Source organism: Leopardus geoffroyi, chromosome E1 (assembly GCF_018350155.1).
Source record: "Leopardus geoffroyi isolate Oge1 chromosome E1, O.geoffroyi_Oge1_pat1.0, whole genome shotgun sequence".
Classification (NCBI taxonomy): Eukaryota; Metazoa; Chordata; class Mammalia; order Carnivora; family Felidae; genus Leopardus; species Leopardus geoffroyi.
In genome coordinates, this window is record NC_059330.1 from 18,033,545 (window position 1) to 18,055,649 (window position 22,105).

The following is a 22,105-nucleotide window of genomic DNA, read 5'->3' on the forward strand; positions in this document are numbered from 1 at the left end:
GCACCGAAGCCCCAGCAGCCAATCGGGAGGCGTGGAGCGGGTTCAAATAAAGAAGGCGGGTGAAGATGGCGTCACCTCTTGGGTCTGGGAGGTGATCGACCCCGTATTCTGTGGTGAAAATGTGGCGGGTGAAAAAACTGAACCTTAGCCTGTCGCCTTCGCCCCAGTCGGTGAGCAGGAGAGCCTCAGGGACAGAGAGAGCTGGATCGGGGCTTCGGTGGGGGAGACGCCGGCGACGCCGAGTGTCGGGGAAAGCTGGGTCCAGCCTGGGGACCGCGATGTGTGTGGAGTCTTATTGGTCCCGCAACTTCAGCGCCATTGGGGTGGAAGTCTACTCTTCCTATTGCCCCCAGGAGCTTATTAGAGAGGGAAGACCCAGCTCAGGCTTTCTCACGCTCTGTTCTTTCTCAGGGAAAACCAGCTATGAGAACTCCTCTCCGAGAACTTACCCTGCAGCCTGGTGCCCTCACCAACTCTGGAAAAGGCCCCCCCGGATGCTACTCGCCGACTTCATCACTGTGCAAGCTGGGACTGCAGGTGAGATTCGACTGGGCTCTCTGCTGAGGCCGAGGGCTCAGAGGAACAGAGGGCCAAGGCTGGAACATAATTAATAACGGTAATGAAGTCTTCTACCTTAGTGACATCCATTTACAGCTATTCAGGCCAACAGAGAGGTGCCCTAGGGTGGTTAAAGGAAATCCACTGAGAACCCGGACCTCTATTTGGCTGTTAGTTTTTCTCACCTCTTCCCCCGTTAAACTTTTACCAAAATACTGAGAAATACTATCGCTTTGATTAGTGGTTTCCCCCTAAACGTGGGCTCACTCAAGCAGAGATCAGTTGGCTGCGGTAGTGAGGCAATATTCATATCCATTCCAAGAAGTAGTCAGAACTCTTCCTGGAGTCAAGTTACCCCACTGGAAGGCAGGGTACTTGGATCATCTTCACTTAAACTAGCCCCTGGTAGAAGTGCCCTCACTGAGTTGTCCATGTGTCAAAAGTCTTGAGAGAAGTACCCATGTATAAACTGCTTTTCAGTTGCTGTAAAAACTTGCCAAAGAAGGAGATTGACCCCTCTATAAGGTTCCTTGAAGAAATTTCTTTTAGAACTTAACTGCCTGGGAAAATTGTTTTCCTGAAGAAATCACTTTTTCTTTCTTTCTGATAATGAGAACTATGTAGGTTACCATATTTTCCCTGTTGCTCTGGCTTCTGAAAAGCTCAGGGTCAAATTTGATCATCAGATGTAGCTACTATTACTCTTTGAAATACAAAAATCTGCTTTCTTTTTCTTTCTTGACTATGATTTTGTATTCATTAAGTTGATCTGTCCATCTATCTTCTTTTTTATGCAGCCTGAACTATTTTTGGAAGATGGGATATAAATAAAATAGGTTAGAGGAGGAAAGAAGAAAATGTAAAAACAGAATCTTAAGCGGCCTGAATAACAGATGTATGAGGGTAGCAGCCTTTCTTGAAAACACTCTAACACCAATAGAACTTTCTGGGATGAAAGGGGTCCCTGGGTAGCTCAGTCAGTTAAGCGTCCAACTCTTGATTTCCTCTCAGGTCATGATCTCGCAGTCATGAGATGCAGCTCCGTGTTGGGCCCTGTGCTGAGCCTGGAGCCTGCTTGGGATTCTCTTTTGCCCGCATGTGTGCGCGCGCTCTCTCTCGCTCTCTCTCTCTCTCTCTCTTTCAAATAAACGTACATTAAAAAAAAAAAAAAAAAAAAAACCTTTCTGGGACGATGGAAATGTTTGATAATCTGTGCTGTCCAATCTGGTGGCTATTAGTTATGTGGGTATTGAACACAGTAGTTAATGTGACTGAGGAACTAAATTTTTAGTTTTACTTAATTTTAATTTACCAAATTAGATAGTACAGCTTAGACAAAAAGAAAAGTACCTAGTGGGAACTGATCTTCATAGAACTTGATAGAATGTAACCATAGCCATTTAATCACAGTAGCAGAATAGAATGGAATGGAATTTAGGTCTCCCTTCTGCTACCTCCTGATACGCTCAGCTACATAGACAAAAAGAGTTTTTCTCCCAACAAAATAACTATTTATTGCTTAAAAAAATTTTTTTTAATCTTTATTTTAGAGAGAGAGAGAGAGAGAGAGAGAGAGAGACACAGTGTGAGTAGGGGAGGGGCACAGAGAGAGGGAGACACAGAATCCGAAGCAGGCTCTAGGCTCTGAGCTGTCAGCACAGAGCCCAGTGCAGGGCTCAAACTCACCAACCGTGAGATCATGACCTGAGCTGAAGTCTAACACCCAACCGACTGCGCCACCCAGACACCCCACTATTTTTTGCTTTTTAAATTTTTGATTATTTAGGGGTACCTGGAGGGCTCAGTGGGTTAAGTGTCTGACTCTTGATTTCAGCTCAGGTCATGATCTCACGGTTCTTGAGATTCGGCGTTCCTGTTGGGTTCTGTTACAGCTCAGAACCTGCTTTAGATTCTCTCTCTCTCTCTCTCTCTCTCTCTCTCTCTCTCTCTCAAAATAAACATTAAAAAAAAAAAGAGACAATCCTTTCTTTTTTTTTTTTTTTTTGGCGGGGGCGGGGGGTGGGGTGCAGTACAGGGGAGGAGAGAGCAGGGGAAGGGCAGAGAAAGGAGAGAGAGAATCCCAAGCAGGCTCTATGCTGATAACCCGAGGGCAGGGCTTGAACTCCAGAACCGAACCGTGAGATCCTGACCTGAGCTGAAATAGAGAGTCAGAAGCTTAACCAACTGAGCCACCCAGGTGCCCCCTTTCTTGCATCTCTTTATGTGTTATCTGTCTGTATGTGTTTATATCCACACACATCCATATATTATGATACTTTTATTTTAGAGGTAGAGTGAGCAGGGGAGAGGGGCAGAAGGAGAGAGAGAATCTTAAGCAGGTTTCCCACTCAACGCTGAGCCAACTTGGGCTTGATTTTACGAACCTGGGATCATGACCTGAGCTGAAATCAAGAGTTGAATGCTCAACCAACTGAGCTACCCAGGCGTCCCTCCTTAAGTGATATTTTAAAAGAATAAATAGGAACTTGATAAACACGGCAAAAACTGTAAGGTGCACTTTTGCATTCCTAAAAGTCTTTGGTTTGTTTAGTCTCTGGGCTATTTAATGCAGACTGATTTATGTTTTGTATATCCTATATCTTCACTTATGTCTTTTATCACAGTAGTGCTCTAACCTTACTAATATTGCTATCTTTCTTCTCTTTGTTGGTTTTTACCTCATATCTTTTTGACATCCCTTTTATTTTCTACTTTTCCTTTAAAACACTTTGAAAGAAAAACTTCAAAATTGAAATAAAATATATGAAAGTACATAAAACATACAACTTAACAAATTTGTATAAAGTACCCATCATAGTAACCAACCCCCAGTCAGTATTTAGGACATTGCCAGCATATCGGAAGCCCATTTTAGCTCAACCTTATTTTTAAAAGCTTCATCCACTGCTGTAAATGAGATTTCATGTAAGTCCGATTTTTTTTTTTTTTTTTTTTAATAATGGGTCTTTATATCAAGCTTCTAAAATGGTTTTTATCTTCTGGGGCTCCTGGGTGGCTCAGTTGGTTAAATGTCTGACTTTGACTCAGGTCATGATCTCGCAGTTTGTGGGTTTGAGCCCCACTTCGGGCTCTCTGCTGTCACCGTGGAGCCTACTTCCAATCCTCTGTCCCCTGCCCCTCCCCCACTCATTCTCTTTCTCCTTCTTTCTCTCTCCCTTTCTCTCAAAAATAAATAGACATTAAAAATATTAAAATAGTTTTATCTTCCTTATGGTTCAGAAATTTTATTTTTTCTTATCAATCTTGCTTGGAACTTGGTGAGCCATTTCAATATGCAAACTCTGGTCTTTACCTCAGAGACATTTTCTTCTAATATTTGTTAATTAGTGCCTCCTATAAGTGTTCTCCTTTTTTCATGGAACTTCTTTTCCTCGTGTGTTAGGTTTAGTGGGTTTATCTTCCAGTTCTTTTAGCTTTTCCCTAAGATATACATTTCTTTGCATTTTTGTCTTTGCTTTAAAATACTCTTCCACTTGGGTGTCTGGGTGGGCTCAGGCAGTTAAAGCCTACTCTTGGTTTCCGCTCAGGTCATGATCTTGTGGTTCGTGGATTCAAGCCCACATCAGGCTCTGTGCTGGCAGTGTGGAGCCTGTTTTGGACTCTCTGTCTCCCTCCCTCTCTGCTCCTCCCCTGCTTATGTATGCTCTCTCTCAAAATAGATAAATAAACTTTTAAAAATGATAAAAATAAAAAAGATATTTTTCCACTTGATTACCGAGGCCAGTAACTCGAGCCTCAACTCTGACCATCCTCTTTCAGTTCATTTAATCAGTTTTTTTTGCTTAAAAGTTCATTTTTGTTGTTGTTTAAAAGTAATTTTTATTATTTTCAGAAGGTCTTGGGGCATGTGAGTGGCTTAGTCGGTTAAGTGTCCGACTTTAGCTCAGGTCATCATCTTGTGTTTCGTGAGTTTGAGCCCTGCATTGGGCTCTGTGCTGACAGCTCAGAGCCTGGAGCCTGCCTTGGATTCTGTGTCTCCCTCTCTCTCTGCCACTCCCCTGCTCATGCTCTGTCTCTTTCTCAAAAATAAACATAAAAAAAAAAAGTCTTTGTGTATGTGTGCTGTATTTGAATTGTCTTACCTTGTCGTCTGTTTCTTCCATCAACTGTTTATTTTATTTATTTTATTTTTTTTTAACGTTTTTTATTTATTTTTGAGACAGAGAGAGACAGAGCATGAACGGGGGAGGGGCAGAGAGAGAGGGAGACACAGAATCCTAAGCAGGTCCAGGCTCGGAGCCAGCAGCCCAGAGCCCGACGCGGGGCTCGAACTCACGGACCGCGAGATCGTGACCTGAGCTGAAGTTGGACGCTTAACCGACTGAGCCACCCAGGCGCCCCCCATCAGCTGTTTTGTTAGGGTTTACTTTACTATCTTAGGGTTTGCCCTTTCTCTGGCGATTAGATCCATTTAAGTACATTCATATTTTCCTTTTCTTGTTCATTGAGTCTCAGGTACCAGCAACCCTGCAGGTGGTAGAAGGTACAGTGGGTCTTTGTCCCTGTGAACCAGCATATGGGGGTTATCAGTCCTTTATGAGGGTACCAGCAGGAAGTCTCTCTGCTTTTCATTTTCCTCTGCTACAAAGGTTAGAGCTCTTCAAATCCCAAGGGTTGAATGGATTCAACTCCTGTGTTTAGGACACATTCAGCTCTTGGGGCCAGGGAGACTAGGTCACTAGTGCAGGTTGACGTTGCCCTTTTTCCTAGGGTTTGTGGATCTCTGTGGGCCCCAGCAAGACATTACACTAACTCTGGTCCCCAGTTTTTCATCTGTTCTAGAAGAGAAAATCTTGTAGCAACTCTAGAGTCTGGCAGAGCTTACCTCAGGATCCTCTCTCAAAGGAATGGGAGGGAGGGGTTGGAGACAAGTGGGGTCACATTCAAGCTACCATCTCCCCATGATATGAATAGATTATCTCAGCCTTGTTTATACTGTAGACTGATTCACTTGGAAAAAACCTAAGATGACTTCCCAGCTTTAGTTAGGGTTTAGTTTAGGTTTAGGTTAGGGTTTCTTTAGTGAGCAGCCAGGCTTAGCCAATTTTTACCTAAGCAGAGGTAATGAAAACTCTTTGTGTTCAGACAGTATCCTATACCCGTAATTATATGTTGGGAACTAGAAATGACTGCCTTGGCCAACTACTTTGGTTTCTTTTGGCAGGAAGGCAACAACAATGCATCACCAGTGGATTTTGTCAATGCCAAGAGGACAGATTCCCCTTCAGAACAGTTCAGCCATCCCTCAAAGTGGCTAGAAGCTTGTCAGCATGAATCAGATGAGCGGCTCGTAGATCTGTATCCCCAAACCAACTCTACTCCCAAAACATCTGAGGAAGCAGTAGACCCACTGGACAACAATGTGGTTAAAACCATGGTCCTCGTATCCTCTCCAGTGGGGCAACAGCAAGTTACCCTTGAGGCTCATTTAGATTCCATGACAGAGACAAACAGCTTCTCTCCAGATGAGTCTTTGAGGCCAGGAGATCTGCTAAGAGAGGGGGTGGCGGCCTGTATAGAAGACAGCTTTTCAGAAGTTGTTCCTGCTACGTCTGAGAAATGTACATTTCAGCGTCCTCCATCCCATGTCTTGGAGTGTCTGCCAAACCCCTGTTCTGGGCAACAGCCACACTGCTCCAAAGAAAGCCTCAGGGATGATAGGACTGAGGCTGTGCCTGAGGACTTAGTCCCTTCCGACAGTAATACCTTCTTGCCTTCCTCCATGCTCTGGCTCTCCCCTTCAACTGCCTTAGCAGCAGATTTCCCTGGCACTCATGTGGACCCAGGGGAGGAAATTGTAGAGCACAACGCTGTAGAGGAAAGAGAATTGAGCTTTCCCACACTCCCTGAGGAGGCTGAATTAGGAGAACAAGCACTTGTCTCAAATATGGAAGATATTCCATCCACATGCCTGACCCCAAATCCAGGAGAAATGGAATCCAGGCTGCTCCAAGCCCAGCAGTAAAAGATGCTGGTAGGATTCTTGTCTCTGATACAGGGCCGTGGATGTCCCCACTGGCTTGGCTGGAAAAAGGTGTGAATACCTCGGTCATGCTGGAAAATCTCCGCCAGAGCTTATCCCTCCCCTCTGTGCTTCGGGACGCAGCGATTGGCACTACCCCTTACCCTACTTGCTCGGTGGGGACTTGGTTTACTCCCCCGGCAGCGCAGGAAAAAAGTACAAACACCTCCCAGACAGGCCCAGTGGACATCAAGGATGGTACTTCTGAGACAGAGCACCTCCTATGGGGGTAAGTGTCCCTGTAACTTTGTGCCTCTTGGGTTCCATTAATCTGGACCTGCCACTCCCATCCCTTTCCCTTTCTTCTCCTCATGTTCTTCTCTTGCTGCAGCAGCCATCCTCCAGATCTGACTGCCTTATCTCGACATGACCTGGAAGATAACCTGCTGAACTCTCTTGTCATTCTGGAGGTTCTTTCCCGCCAGCTGCGGGACTGGAAGAGGCAGCTGACTGTCCCTCACTCAGAAGTTCAGGACAGTAGCACACAGACTGACACCTCTCCCAGTGGGGTAAGAAAGCTCTTCTTCCCAGTGGGCCCTTTTCCTTAGAATATGTATGCTGAGGATCTGGAAAATCCCTTAAAGCTGTGGGTACTCACTTTACTCCTGGGATACATCAAGACTTTCCGAGGGAATATATGCAAGGAAAATTTTAAAGGAATCAGTTTCTAGGTCTTCATCTTCCACATGTACTTTTGACCAATTTTTTTTCTTTCCTACTTTCCCATTCTCAACTGCCCTTGCCCCCTTTACTGAAGAACAGCATATTTACTACCTATCCTGAATCTTACATTGTCAAGGAATAGCAATCAAAGGACAATAGAAAATGTTTGTGTACATGCTGAGAAAGCAAATGACTGCAATGGTTATGTAACACCATTTTTGCATGCTTTCAGCAAAATTGAAGGAAGACTTTAATTATATTTGTGGATCATTAAAAATTTTTGATGAAAGTTTACTATGAGATTTTTGGCATGGATCTCCAAAGGAGCTGGTAGATTGGGTGACACGCCCTCCTCTCTTTCTCCATTCCTCCCATTATTTATGTGAAGAAGATTCTCAGTGCTTATATCTATAAGAAAAGAAATAGGTATAGAATTGTCACTGAGCCATGTTTTATTGTAGGAATTACAGTAATCCACAGACACATGAACTAATATGGGGAAGGAAGCTATATCCATTTCATTAACAGACGATTCCCAATAAAATTTTTACTGAGTAAAATGGACTTCTGCTGTTGCAGCGATATTGATGAATAATAGACTTTAAGTATGTTACAGACTTAAGATATATTACATTAGGATAAAAGTCTGAGAGGAGTAAACATGCAATTTCAAGGAGAAGGGCTGATAAAAAATGTCTGACTGTTTAAGAAGAGTTTGTGCACGGGTGCCTGGGTGGCCTAATTGTTAAGCATCTGACTTTGGCTCAGGTCATGATCTCACGGTCGGTGAGTTTGAGTCCCTCATCGGGTGAGCTCGTGTCCACTTCAGGTGAGCATGAGCCCTGCATCCGGTGATCACCAACCCCACTTCAGGTGAACACAAGCCCTGCTTCGGGTAAACAAAAACAAAACATGAGCCCTGTTTCAAGTGAGCCCTGCTACTCTCTCTTTCTCTGTTTCTCTGGGTGCTCACTTGCACCCTCTCTCTCTCAAAAAAAAAGAAGAAGAAGAAGAAGAAGAAGAAGAGTGTGCATTTTTTTTCAAAATATTTTTTTTAAGTGTATTTATTTATTTTGAGAGAGAGAGAGAATGCATATGGGAGGAGCAGAGAGAGAGAGAGAGAGAGAGAGAATCCCAAGCAGGCTGCACACTGTCAGCACCGCGTCCGATGCAGGGCTCTAACTCGTGAACCGTGACATCATGACTTGAGCTGAGATCAAGTGTCAGACGCTCAATTGACTGAGCCACCCAGGCGCCTGGTTGGTGCATTTTTTTAATGGCATCAAATAGGCTTTAAATCATTATGCTAGATGTAGTATACCACTGGATATATTTAAGAGTGATCAACAGTTTTATTTCAAATTATCAGTGTTTATAATATGGTTGAAATTATAGCCTTTGTAACAATTTAAACTTAAGCGTACTCAGTCTTTCAAAATTATTCTGAGAGATCTGAGAGAAAAATAGTTTAAAGACTACTGTTCTAGAGGATTCTGGTTGTGACAGCACAGACTGAGGAAGGAAGGGAATGGTGTCCAGGGAAGGAATGGAGAGCCTCAGTACTGGGGCCTTTGGGGTAATGGGTGGCTGCTGCTAAGAAGAGATGGTCTCCAGACGCCCAAAGACCTTGGGTTGAAAATATCCTCAAAATAAGACTTTACCTTTTGCCAGAATCCTGACCTTGTTCCCCATCCCTGAGTCGGCCTTGTACCCTCTTTCCCTGAAGCTTGCCAAATCCCTTTGGAGGCAACTGAAGCAGAGCCAAAGAGGGGAAGTGACAGCACCTTCAGCCATTCCCCATCACAATGCCCTGTCCTTGCCGCTTGGGTGCCCCCTTCACACTAATCTCATCACTTGCCTGACTGCCCACCTCTGAGCACTAGTTGTACTCATAGAATACTCCGTGCCCCACTGCACAATGCAGGAGGGAATGATGACCGCCTCGCTGGGGAAGGGAGTGGTGAACTCCTCAAGATTATCTCCTTAAATCCAGACTTCTATAACATCGTGACTCAGCACTGCTGCTCCGGCAGTGGGTTTTGTCTCAGACGATGGCTGCCTTTCAGCGGTAATGACGGCTCCCTGCTTTTCTCAGAACTTGAAAGTCCTCTGCATAGCATACTAATTTTTATCTGTGCCAACACAGCGAATAGACAGAGAATGAGAAAATAAAAATGACTAATAAATATTTGAGAAAGTTACTGGTAATCAGAGAATGGCAAATTGAAACAATGAGATGCTTTTTTGTCTAACAAAATAGTAAATAATAAAATAGATAATGCTGGCTAGTATTGTCCTGTTGTCAGTAGGATATATAAATTGGTTCAACCTTTTTTGAAAGTAAGACCCTTAAAGCATTTCAAACTTTTTGACTCAGTAGTTCTTCCTCGGATATATCCTTTTTTATTTTTTTAAAGTAATATTGTTCTTAAAAAAAATTTTTTTTTAAATTTTTTTTTTCAACGTTTATTTATTTTTGGGACAGAGAGAGACAGAGCATGAACGGGGGAGGGGCAGAGAGAGAGGGAGACACAGAATCGGAAACAGGCTCCAGGCTCTGAGCCATCAGCCCAGAGCCTGACACGGGCTCGAACTCACGGACCCGAGATCGTGACCTGGCTGAAGTCAGACGCTTAACCGACTGCGCCACCCAGGCACCCCTAAAAAAAATTTTTTTTTAATGTTTATTTAATTTTGACAGAGAGAGATTGACAGAGCATGAGCAGGGGAGGGGCAGAGACAGAGGGAGACAGAATCTGAAGCAGGTTCCAGGCTCTGCGCTGTCAGCACAGAGCCCGATGTGGGGCCCGAACCCACAGATCGCGAGATCATGATCTGAGGTGAAGTCGGACACTCAACCAACTGAGCCACCTAGGCGCCCCAATATTATTCTTTAAAAAAAAATTTTTTTAATGTTTATTTTTGAGATAGAGAAAAAATTAGTGGGGGAGGGGCAGAGAGTGAGGGAGACAGAGGATCTGAAGCAGGCTTCAAGCTGACAGCAGAGAGCCCAGTGTGGGGTTCGAACTCCCAAATCATGAGATGATCTGAGCTGAAGTCGGACACTTAACCGACTAAGCCACCCAGGTGCCCCCCCCCTTTGTTTTCAATTTTTTAAAAATGTTTATTTTTGAGAGAGAGAGAAAAAACACAAGAGTGAGTGGGGGAGAGGCAGAGAGAGAGAGAGACACACACAGAATCTGACGCAGGCTCCAGGCTCTGAGCTGTCAGCACAGAGCCCAACACAGGGCTCGAACTCATGAACTGCCTCCCTCCCCCTGCAGTCATGGTTTTTAAAGAAAGGAAATCAGAGTTCAGATAATCTCTGAGAAGTTTCAATGTGAGGTAAAATACCAGCAGAAGTTAAAAATGGGTGGTACTCTACTTTGATAGGTCCCCCTAAGCAGATGTCCCAGTTTCAGGCTATTCCAGTGAGGACAGTAAATAGAAATTCAGGGCTAAATAGGGGCACCTGGGTGGCTCAGTCAGTTGAGCATCTGATTTTGGCTCAGGTCATGATCTCACAGTTCATGGGTTTGAGCCCTGCATCGAGTTCTGTGCTGACAGCTCAGAGCCTGGAGCCTGCTTCAGGTTCTGTGTCTCCCTCTCTCTCTGCCCCTCCCCCACTCACGCTCTGTCTCTCTCTGTCTCAAAAATAAATAAACATTAAAAAAAAAATTTTTTAGGGGCGCCTGGGTGGCTCAGTAGGTTGAGCGTCCGACTTCAGCTCAGGTCATGATCTCATGCTCTGTGAATTCGAGCCCCACGTCGGGCTCTGTGCTGACAGCTCAGAGCCTGGAGCCCGCTTCAGATTCTGTGTCTCCCCCTCTCTCTGCCCCTCCCCTGCTCATGCTCTGTCTCTCTCTCTCAAAAATAAAAAAAATAAAAATTAAAAAAAAATTTTTTTAAAGAAATTCAGGGCGGGGGGCCTGGGTGGCACAGTCGGTTAAGCGTCCGACTTCAGCCAGGTCACGATATCGCAGTCCGTGAGTTTGAGCCCCGCATCAGGCTCTGGGCTGATGGCTCAGAGCCTGGAGCCTGTTTCCGAGATTCTGTGTCTCCCTCTCTCTCTGCCCCTCCCCCATTCATGCTCTGTCTCTCTCTGTCCCAAAAATGAATAAACGTTGAAAAAAAAAAAAAAGAAATTCAGGGCTAAATAACATTAGTATAATAAAATTAAATAATAAAAGCAGGACCACACATTCATTTTTATGTTATAATCTCAATTGTAGTTTTCTTAAGCATTACTGTCATTTATCATACCTAAAACACCATCAATATTAAGATATATACCAATTTCAGTGGCATTGTGTAAAAAGATAATCATCTTAAAATTCATTGAATATGGTAGTTTCTTTCTAAATCAGTCTGCAACTTTTTTCTCTCTGACACCTGAGGGAAGTAATATATTCCACTTATAGCAAATCCCTATAGTAAGGAAATCTCTGGAGTTATGTGGAAACCTTTTGGGGGTGGCTGCTATAGTGTTGGTAAGATTCATTGCTCCAGGGGCGCCTGCCTGGGTGGCACAGTTAAGTGTGCGACTCTTGATCTCGGCTCAGATCATGATCTCATGGTTCCTGAGTTCGAGCCCTGCATTGGGCTATGCGCTGATGACGTGGAGCCTGCTTGGGATTCTGTCTCTCCTTCTCTCTGCCCTTTCTCCTCTTGTGTTCTCTCTCTCTCTCTCAAAATATAATCATTGCTCCAGGTGGTAAAACTAATGGTTTCTTTTTCCATTTTATTCACTCTATATTTCCAAAATTTTACAATAAATGCATGTCATCCTTATAGTTAGAAAAAAAATAAGGTTATTTTGAAAAGGAATTTTTATGTGCCTCGATTTTTTTTTTTTTTTTTTTTTACTTGGCTTCATTGAGCTGTGAGCCTTGCTCTTGCTTTCAATAGGAGAGGCTCCTGTGTCTCAGTGGGTGGGAGGGGGAATGTGGTGCTGGCTGTGTATGATGCCTATGCAAAAGGCACAACATTGTTTCTCTGACTAGATAAGTAAGAAACCTCAGCATCTTCAGGAGAGTCAAGAGATTGGACAGGCTCTGCAGCAGGCCAGGAATGCCATGGTAAGTTTTGATTATACCATCACTGGGTCTCCTGTGAACATCAAGCATGGAAAACCCTGGGTGGTTAGCAAATGGTGATACTCAGCTATGGTAGTAAAGGGAGGTTTCCAAACCTTTGTTAAGCACATCTCCCTCCTGGGAGCTTGAAATTGGGGTCAGTGGTTTTCCTCCCCAGTGTCCCTGTTACTTCCTACTTAGTGACTTTATTTGATCTAGCCTAACCACCTTTCCCTCTACAGCAGTCATGGGTGCTGGTTTCCAAAGAGCTGATATCCTTGCTTCATCTGTCTCTGTTGCACTTAGAGGAAGATAAAACTACCGTGAGTCAGGAGGTAAGCAGCATGAATGTGAACGCAGAGGCCTCTGGTGAGACTGAAAGCCAAAAAAAGGAACTAGACACCATGCCTGAGTCTTGTCTTGTAGTCTCGGCGTGCAGAAACCTTGGTCTCCTGCTGTTTTGATGTGTTGAAGAAATTGAAGGCAAGGCTCCAGAGCCTCAAAGCAGAAAAGGAGGAGGCGAAACACAAAGAGGAAATGGCCGTCAGAGGCAAGGATGCGGTAAGGTGTCAGGCTTTTGTTCTTGGATGTGGGAGGTATCTTCCCCAGGGTTCCTGCAGGAACATAAATTTCGCTTGTGACACAGGTGGGTGGCCTAAGAACTGCCAGCTCTGAGGAGTAATGAACTAAACTAAACTAAATAATGGTGGAAAGTTACGGCTTTTTGCGCTTTTTCACTCCTCTGCCCACCATGTCCTCGCAACCTCTCCCCTTAATAGGCAGAGACTGTGCTAGAGGCTTTCTGTGCACGTGCCAGCCAGCGCATCAGCCAGCTGGAACAGGACATGGCTTCCTTGGGGGAATTCAGAGGCCTTTTGAAGGACACCCAGACCCAGCTGGTAATTTGAAGGCATTTTCTTTCCTGGGGTCCATACTGACATACTGGGAGGATGGCCATTATTTCCCCACTTTGTTCTTTCCAGAGGAAAGGATCTCCATAGGCAATCCTTCTTGTGTAGGTAGGGCTTCATACTGAGCAAGAAGAGTTGGGTCGGCAGACAGCGAGTCTTACATCAAACTTACAACAGGACTGGATATCCATGCGGTTGGATGTGAGTATTTGGGGCCATCATATCACTCCTTTATGCACAGTCAGCCCCGTTGGGAGCCTTGCCTCAAACGTGCTTCCCTGACCTGCTTGCTTCCCCCGGTAGTATAAAACATGGACAACTTTGCTGAGCCGGTCTCGAAAACTCACAGAGAAACTCATAGCCAAGAGCCGGCAGACCCTGCAGGAACGTGATGCTGCAGTTGAGGAAAAACAGCAGGTACAAACCAGGAGTGGGGGACTGCTTAGGCCTAAGGCCTAGTTTCCTCCTTCTCTTCAGAAGGACTTTCTAATGAGTGGTATCGTTAGCCTCTTACGCTGGACCTGTCTTTTTTTTCACTCTGGGTTTGGAAACCAGCCAGGTCCCTTCACTATAGATGGCCTTGGGCCCAGTTGTTTCCTTTGCTCTTTAGCACCTTCTTTAGCAACTTTTCTCCTCTTTCTACTTTTTCCTGAGGACCAGCCTGTTTCTGCAGTGCTGCTGCCCAGGAACAAGGTGCTTTGCTGTCCTGTCCAGAAAGAAGCTGGGCCGAGTCCTAGGATTCCTGATTCAGGAAAACCTGTGGTAGAAAAACGATCTTTTCTTCCTAGGTTTCCAGGGAGCTGGAACAAGTCTCTACCCATTTAGAGGAGTGCAAAGGCCAAATAGAACAACTGGAATTGGAAAACAGTCGCCTAGCAACAGGTAGGGGTGTGTGTGTGTGTGTGTGCACATGTGAAAGCAGTTGTGCCCTGCTAAAGTTTGGGGTGTGGCAGTAGAGCCAGGGGGTGCTCTAGAGCCCTTGTTTTGGAGCAGAAGTATGGGGAGGTTTTGGCCTGATGACTACATAGTGTCAATTAGGATACTTTTGGTTTAGATCTCCGGGCTCAGCTGCAGATTCTGGCCAGTGTGGAGAGTCAGCTAAAAGAGCTACAGAGTCAGCATGCCCATTGTACCCAGGACCTGGCCGTGAAGGATGAGTTGGTCTGCAAGCTTACCCAGAGCAATGAGGAGCAGGCTACTCAGTGAGTTCCGATCAGGCTATTGTGGCAGTAGGCGCCCAGGATATAGGACTGAAGGGGTCTAATATAAGGTCTCTGGCAGATGGCAAAAGGAAGAGGTGGCACTAAAACACATGCAGGCAGAGCTGCAGCAACAACAAGCTGTCCTGACCAAGGAGGTGCAGGACCTGAAGGAGACGCTGGAGGTAAGAAATGTGGCTTGGGGCAGGGGAACTGGTAGGAGTGTGACTTTCACCTAATGGTATTGAGGTGAGGTTTGAGACTGTGGACCGGAAAAAGCCTCTGTTCCCAGGGCTCTAAAATTTCCCACTTAGTCTCATTTTCTCCCCTCCCTCTCTTGCTCCTTGCCTGCCTTCCTTTTCCTGTGTCCCCAGTTTGCAGACCAAGAGAATCAGGTTGCTCACCTAGAGCTGGGCCAGGTTGAGTGTCAGTTGAAAACCACACTGGAAGTGCTCCGGGAGCGCAGCCTGCAGTGTGAGGGCCTCAAGGACACTGTAGAGAACCTGAAGTAAGATTTCTACCTTTTGGTGCTTACGCTGCTAAGTGTTTATGTTTCCTGGGAACGTTTCTGGAAGCTAAAGTCTCTAAGAAGGAAGAGAGTGTCTTGTTTCCCTTTTTGAATGCAGCTCTGTATGGGGATTTGGGAGAGGTGTTCGGAGAAGGTTCCTTGGTCTTTGGCTGTTTTCTCTGTTCCTTCCTTATTTTAGGGCTAAACTGGCTAGTACCGTAGCAGAGAACCAGGAACAAGACCTGGAGAAGACACGTCAGTATTCCCAAGAGCTAGGGGTGCTGACTGAGCGACTCCAGAGACTGACTCTCTTCCTACAGGCAAAACTAAAGGAGAAGGTAGGATCCGGGGGTTCCTTCTGTTCCCTTCCAATCATATCTTCAAACAAAGACAGTTTTATTTCTTCCTTCCCAATCTGTATATCTTTTATTTCCTTTTCTTGTCTTACTGCGTTAGCTAGAACTTCCACTATGATGTCGAAAAAGAGGGGTAGAAGGGGACATCCTTGCTTTGTACCTGATCTTAGAGGGAAAGCTTGGAGTTTCTCTTCATCAAGTACGATGTTAGCTATAGGCTTTTGTTTAATTAAAAAAAATTTTTTTTACATTTATTTTTGAGAGACAGAGCATAAGTGGGGGAGGGGCAGAGAGAGAATGAGACACAGTATCCGAAGCAGGCTCCAGCACAGAGCCCGATGTGGGGCTCAAACTCACAAATTGTGAGATCGTGACCTGAGCGAAAGTCAGATGCTGCTTAACTGACCGAGCCACCCAGGCGCCCCTAGCTATAGGCTTTTGTAGATATTCTTTATCAGGTTGAGGACGTTCCCCTCTATTCCTAGTTTACTGAGAGTTTTTCCAGTTGTATCTTTATTACATAGAATGGTCTTCCTAAAATGCTACTCTTGTTTCATCTCTGACCTTCACTGACTTTCAGTTGCCTATAAGACTTCTTCATCCTGTCACTTAAACTTTTCTTCATCTGTCTCCTGCCTCTCTGTTATGAACTCTTTACTCCAACTAGGCTGCCTGTATACTACACACAGGTCCCATTTCTATTCACACCCAGGCTTGGGCTGTTACCACATCCATTTTCCTCTGTCTTCAAACTGGAAATACCTTTTCCTTTCCTTATTTTCCTATTTCACCTTCTTTGAAATGTTCCACAATCACATGGACTCAGTAATCTCCTATTGTATTCGTCATGAACTTGCTCTCCCTTTTGCACTTGCCTTGGTTTCCCTTGGATATCTGGTCTCTTCAACTAGACTATATTTAAAGAAAGCAGAAATTTAGCCTTGCTTCTTTGACTTTCCCACAGTGCACACTAAACAATAAACTGTTGATATCTTTCCGAATAGAGACCTAGGGGCTCCTGGGGGGCTCAGTTGGTTAAGTGGCCAACTCTTGGTTTTGGCTCAGGTCATGATCTCAGGGTTCATGGGATCAAGCCCCGCATTGGGCTCTGAGCTGACAGCATGGAGCCTGCTTGGGATTCTCTTTCATTCTCTCTCTGCCCTTCCCCCACTTCTCTCTCTCTCTCTCTTTCAAAATAAATAAATAAAGTTAAAAAAAAAAAAAGAATAGAGAGTTAATTACCTTATTCAATAGTAAAAGATACACCCACAGTCCTAAAACCTGGAAGTGCTTATGATTTGACCCCAGTGTGTGCTGAGCACAGGAAATGCAAAGAATCCACAGTCTTACAGGGAAGACAGATAGGTGTAAACTTGACATCTTGACTTGTGATCATGATAGATGTCTGCATGGATGACCACTGTGGGAGTACAAAAAAAACATCAGTTCTACCTTTGACAGTTAATATGTCTTCTCAAAGCAGGTAACAATTGGGCAGTCTTCAGGTTTGGAAGTTTGAAGGCCAAGGTGGGTGGGGGATTATGTAGGAAGACCTACCAGGTAGAGGGGAACAGTCTGTTAAAGTCAGAGAGACACTGTGTGTACTTTTTTTGTAGTATCTACCTTGTAACATGACCTGGGTGAGGTGCTGGGACTACAAGTGAACAAGGCAGGGCCCTGCTCATATGGAATTTGGCAAGTTTGGGGACTGGGAAGTAATTCTTCATAAATAGAGTATAAGAGCTACATGGGGCAAGAATGACAAGGAGGGGCACCTGGGTGGCTCAGTCGGTTCAGTGTCCGACTCCTGATTTGGCTCAGGTCATGATCTCACAGTTCATGGGATCGAGCCCCGCATGCCCTCTCCCTCTCTCTCTCAAAATAAACTTAAAAAAAAAAAAAAAAAAAAAGAATGACATGGAGACAAGGCTAGGATAGTAGGCCAGAGGCCTGAAGGCTTGAACTAATGGCAATTATAAAAGGTAGAGGAGGGGCGCCTGGGTGGCACAGTCGGTTAAGCATCCGACTTCGGCCAGGTCACGATCTCGCGGTCTGTGAGTTCGAGCCCCGCGTCGGGCTCTGGGCTGATGGCTCAGAGCCTGGAGCCTGTTTCCGATTCTGTGTCTCCCTCTCTCTCTGCCCCTCCCCCGTTCATGCTCTGTCTCTCTCTGTCCCAAAAATAAATAAACGTTGAAAAAAAAAATAAATAAAAAATAAAAGGTAGAGGAGAGGATGGACTGGATGAATTCAATACCTATTAGGGAAATAGAAATAATAGACCAATTTGGTGTAGGAGTAAGTTGCAAGAGTGAATGATTATCTCTAGATTGCTGGAAAGATGATGATACTTTCTAGAACTGAGGGTGGCAAACTTTTCCTCTAAAGTACAATATAATCTTTAAAAAAATTTTTTTTTCAACGTTTATTTATTTTTGGGACAGAGAGAGACAGAGCATGAACGGGGGAGGGACAGAGAGAGAGGGAGACACAGAATCGGAAACAGGCTCCAGGCTCTGAGCCGTCAGCCCAGAGCCCGACGCGGGGCTCGAACTCACGGACCGCGTGATCGTGACCTGGCTGAAGTCGGACGCTTAACCGACTGCGCCACCCAGGTGCCCCTAAAGTACAATATAATCTTTTTGGCTTTGTGAGCCATGTTGTCTCTGTCTTAACTACTCAACTCTGCCTTTGTAGCTCAAGAGCAGCCATAGACAGTATGTATATAAATGGGATGGTTGTATTTCAATAAAACTTTATTTACCAAAACGGGTGGCAGGCCAGATTTGAACTGCAGGCTTAATTTGCTGCCACCTCCAGCCCCCCCTCTCAGATCGTAAATACAGGAAGAGGACCAGATTTTTGGTGGGATGGGACAGGGAAAATGGTGAGCTCAGCTTTATACATCTGAATGTCAGATTAACTATGGAGCATTCTGGTAGATTTTCACAGGGATTTGAGCCTTTGGGTCTGGAGATTGGGAAAATAATACAGTTGAGAGAGACAGATTGAAAGGTTATCCACATAGAAGTGGAGGTTGTGGAGTTCCCAAGGTGAGGCCACATGAGGAATGGATTAAAGTAGAAAGAAGGCCAAGGATGAACCAAAAGGACTCCCAAGAGTTTAAGGAAGGACCTATGGGTAGGTGAAATAGGAAGGTATGAGGCCTACCTGTGAAGGAGAGAGAGTCCTGTCCCAGAAGCTGAGGAAAGGACGTTTCTAAAGGAAGAACATGGTCATCGATTATCACATAGGTCAGGTAAAACAGCTGAAAAGTGTCCATTGCACTTGAAAGTAAGGATGCTGTTAGTGAACCAAACAAGAATTTTGGTAGAATGGTGGGGCAGAAAAGGCTGAGTGTAGTGGGCTAAGGAGTCAGTAGATAGTGGCAATTTTAGGCAGGAAATGTAGGGTTTTTTGGGGTTTAAAAAATTTTTTTTTCAATGTTTATTTATTTTTGAGAGAGAGAGAGAGAGACAGACAGAGACAGAGCATGAGCGGGGGAGGGGCAGAGAGAGAGAGGGAGACACAGAATCTGAAGCAGGCTCCAGGCTCTGAGCTGTCATCACAGAGCCTGATGTGGGGCTCGAACCCATGAACCGTGAGATCATGACCTGAGCTGAAGTCAGACGCTTAACTGACTGAGCCACCCAGGTGCCCCAGGAAATGCAGGTGTTTTTTTTTTTTATTTTGTTTGTTTTTCTTTTTCTTTTTTCTTAATAGAAGGGGAAGAGAAAGGGCAATTTTAAGATGGGATTTAAGGTAAGAAGAAGGTTTCTGTTTTTAGTTATTGTTTTAGTGAGAGAAGTTGTTCAGGGAAAGTTGCTGAGGAGTTGAAGATAGAGAAAAAAAGGAGGAGATAGAATAACATTCCAAAGGAGACGGCTGGTGAGTACCTGGAAGTTTAGGAAATCATGAACCCCGAAGAGCAGCTGATAATTTTTCTCCTTTATCTTTAGGCTGAAGCAGAGACCCTCCCAGTAAGCACAGCCTGTGCTCCTACCCAGGAATACCCTCCACCTGCTGACAGTGCCTTCTTGGGAAACATCTTGACAGCAATGGCAGATGAAGGTTAAAGGCCCTGGAATTTAAGGGTGGGAAAGTTGTGACCTTGCCCCTGATATCTTCAGCTGTTGAAGATATCCACCAACAGACTTCTGTCTCCCTGGCTTCTATTATGGCAGACCCTTGACCAGGTCACCAGAGGAGCCTTCTACCTTGGTTGGTTTTTGTTTTAGAGCCAGAAGCAGCTCCTGTGCCCGTGCTTGGAAGTGACAAGAGTGCTTTCACCAGAGTAGCTTCAATGGTTTCCCTTCAGCCTACAGGTTAGGATGGGCTCCAGGGATCCTGCCTCATTTCTAGATCTGGTACTAATGATAAAGACTAAAGCAGTGAGAGGTGCTTTGCTCTAAAAACCTCAATTTTACATGGGCTCATTTTGTTTCTGCCTTTTGGGATCTGCAGTGTTCCGGACATTCAAATCCTATGGGTGGGGAACATGGATAAGAGTTGTGGCAATGATGGCTACACACACTTCTTCCTTCCAGAGCCAAAGGGCTCTATCTCCAGCTAGGACTTGCTCTTTCAGAGACCCCAGGCATGGAGAAGAGCCTGGCAAAAATGGGTACAATGACTCTGGAGCTGCAAAGCCTGTGTTCTCTGCTGCAAGAGTCTAAAGAAGAAGCCATCAGGACTCTGCAGCGAAGGATGTGAGTGGAGGGCAGTCTTGATTAGAGAGGACAGGTCAAGTGAGATAGGTCAAGGGCCCAGCCAGTGCCTGAGAAGACAGAAATAATGCTGAATTCTTCCCTCCCCTAGTTGTGATCTGCAGGCTAGGCTACAGGCCCAGGAAGAACAACATCAGGAAGCCCAGAAGGCAAAGGAAGCAGATATAGAGAAGCTGAACCAGGCCCTGTGTTTGCGCTACAAGGTGAAGGAGGGGCCTGAAAGTGGGGCGATCAAGAACTGGGGCAGCTCTACTGGCCCACTGGGAGCCATGGTCTCTCCAGGAATCTGGGTGGTGGGGATTTTCCAACCATTGCCCTAGTTTTGCCCTTCCTGGGGTCAGACATTTCACATGTTTGGGAATTAGCTATGGGCTGACCCATCTGCCAGGCTGACCTAGAAGTCAGGAACTCTGGCGGAACTCTCTCAACACTGAAATGTGCCTGCTTAACATAGCCCTGGAGGAAGAACTGGGGTGTTATCCATTGGTATTACTGGAGTTAAACATGGGTCCTATCTCCTGGCAAGGGCTGCCAAGAAGCCAGCTCTTCTAGTACTTCTTACCTCCCTTTCCCTCACAGAATGAAAAGGAGCTCCAGGAAGTGATAAAACAGCAGAACGAGAAGATCCTAGAGCAAATAGACAAGAGTGGCGAGCTCATAGTACGTTCAGGATGATGCCTGGCCATCTGCCTTCTGTGTCATTGATAGCTAGAATCTCAAATATGGGAACTGGATCCCCTGGTCTACCCTTGGTCACTAGATGGGATAAAAAGGATAGAGAGGCCCTTTGAGGGCACTGGGTACCTCTCCATTCTCATCCCCAGAGCCTTAGAGAGGAGGTCACCCAGCTCACCCGCTCACTGCGGCGTGCGGAGACAGAGACTAAGGTGCTACAAGAGACCCTAGCAGGTCAGCTGAATCCCGACTGTCAGCCTATGGCCACTAACTGGATCCAGGAGAAAGTGTGGCTCTCCCAAGAGGTGAGAGGTGACTCGGAGTTAACAAAGGAGCTGGGCACCTGGAGGGAACCCTAGGCTGTGCCTCTGCTGATCTGGACATATCTACAGGTGGACAAGCTAAGGGTGATGTTCCTGGAGATGAAAAATGAGAAGGCAAAACTCATGGTCAAGTTCCAGAGCCATGTAAGAATTCCCTTGTCATTCCAGGGCCATTTCCCACTACTACTAGCAAGTGGTCTGCCATGTTTTCCTTGCCCCACAAGCTATGCTGTTCTTCTGAGTATAGGACTTAATGCAACCTATTTGCTTTCTAGAGAAACATCCTGGAGGAGAATCTTCGGCGCTCTGACAAGGAATTAAAGAAACTAGATGACATCGTTCAGCATATTTATGAGGTAAAGGAGGGAAGGAGTTGATGCAGCTAAGTCTCCTGGCACGGAGCTTGGCCCCAGGAAGTGCTGATAAGCATTGCTCTGGTTTTCAGCCGGTGCTGAGCAGGCTTCCCTGTGGCTTCTGCTTTCTCCCCTCTGACTCAGTTGGTGCTCCCTGGGGCTGAGAGCCTTGGACTTGTGACCTTGAGCTAACTTTTCTGTTTCTTTTTGCAGACTCTGTTATCCATCCCAGAGGTTGTGAGGGGTTGCAAGGAGCTACAGGGATTGCTGGAATTTCTGAGCTAAGAAACTGAAAGCTCGAATCCGTTTCACCCCTTTTTACCTACTATACTCCCTTACCCCAACATCAGGACCAACCGGCATAGAGCTAGCTATGTTTAATGCTATTTAAATAAAGTATATTTAATGTATTTCTTCAGGTTCACTGAATCTCATTTTTTGGGCATGGGAGGTGGATGAGGTCAAAGAAGCTTGTTGGCCCACTTTCCCTAGGCACCCTTCACGCAACCCTCTGGCTGCATCCAGAGCCAAAGTTGGCTGCCCCTCCTCCCTTCTCTTGCTTCCTCAATATTCTAGGCACTGGACTGCTTGTTCCCTGGCTCTTAGCCTGGGGGCGGGACAGAAGAGGATTCATTCTCCTACCTTCTCCATCCCCCTCTAGGCTAGGTCTTGGTAAATAAGGGCACGAGAACAGAGAAACTCAGTTCCTACTCCCTG

General features: G+C 45.4%; 1 protein-coding gene across 1 annotated transcript; it reads left to right on the plus strand.

Moving 5' to 3' along the window:
- Positions 1-21,798, plus strand: SPAG5 (sperm associated antigen 5). Its single transcript, XM_045487901.1, is given in 25 exon segments — positions 1-170; positions 412-537; positions 5,744-6,521; positions 6,524-6,830; positions 6,936-7,110; positions 12,268-12,342; positions 12,582-12,674; positions 12,766-12,900; positions 13,119-13,238; positions 13,359-13,451; positions 13,554-13,667; positions 14,039-14,132; positions 14,305-14,452; positions 14,532-14,634; positions 14,824-14,957; positions 15,157-15,295; positions 19,270-19,381; positions 19,549-19,635; positions 19,899-20,019; positions 20,129-20,240; positions 20,617-20,697; positions 20,862-21,017; positions 21,105-21,179; positions 21,311-21,391; positions 21,602-21,798. Coding segments are annotated over 25 exon segments (3,582 nt in total). The 5' UTR covers positions 1-119; the 3' UTR covers positions 21,674-21,798.
- Positions 21,799-22,105: the final 307 nt, after the last annotated feature.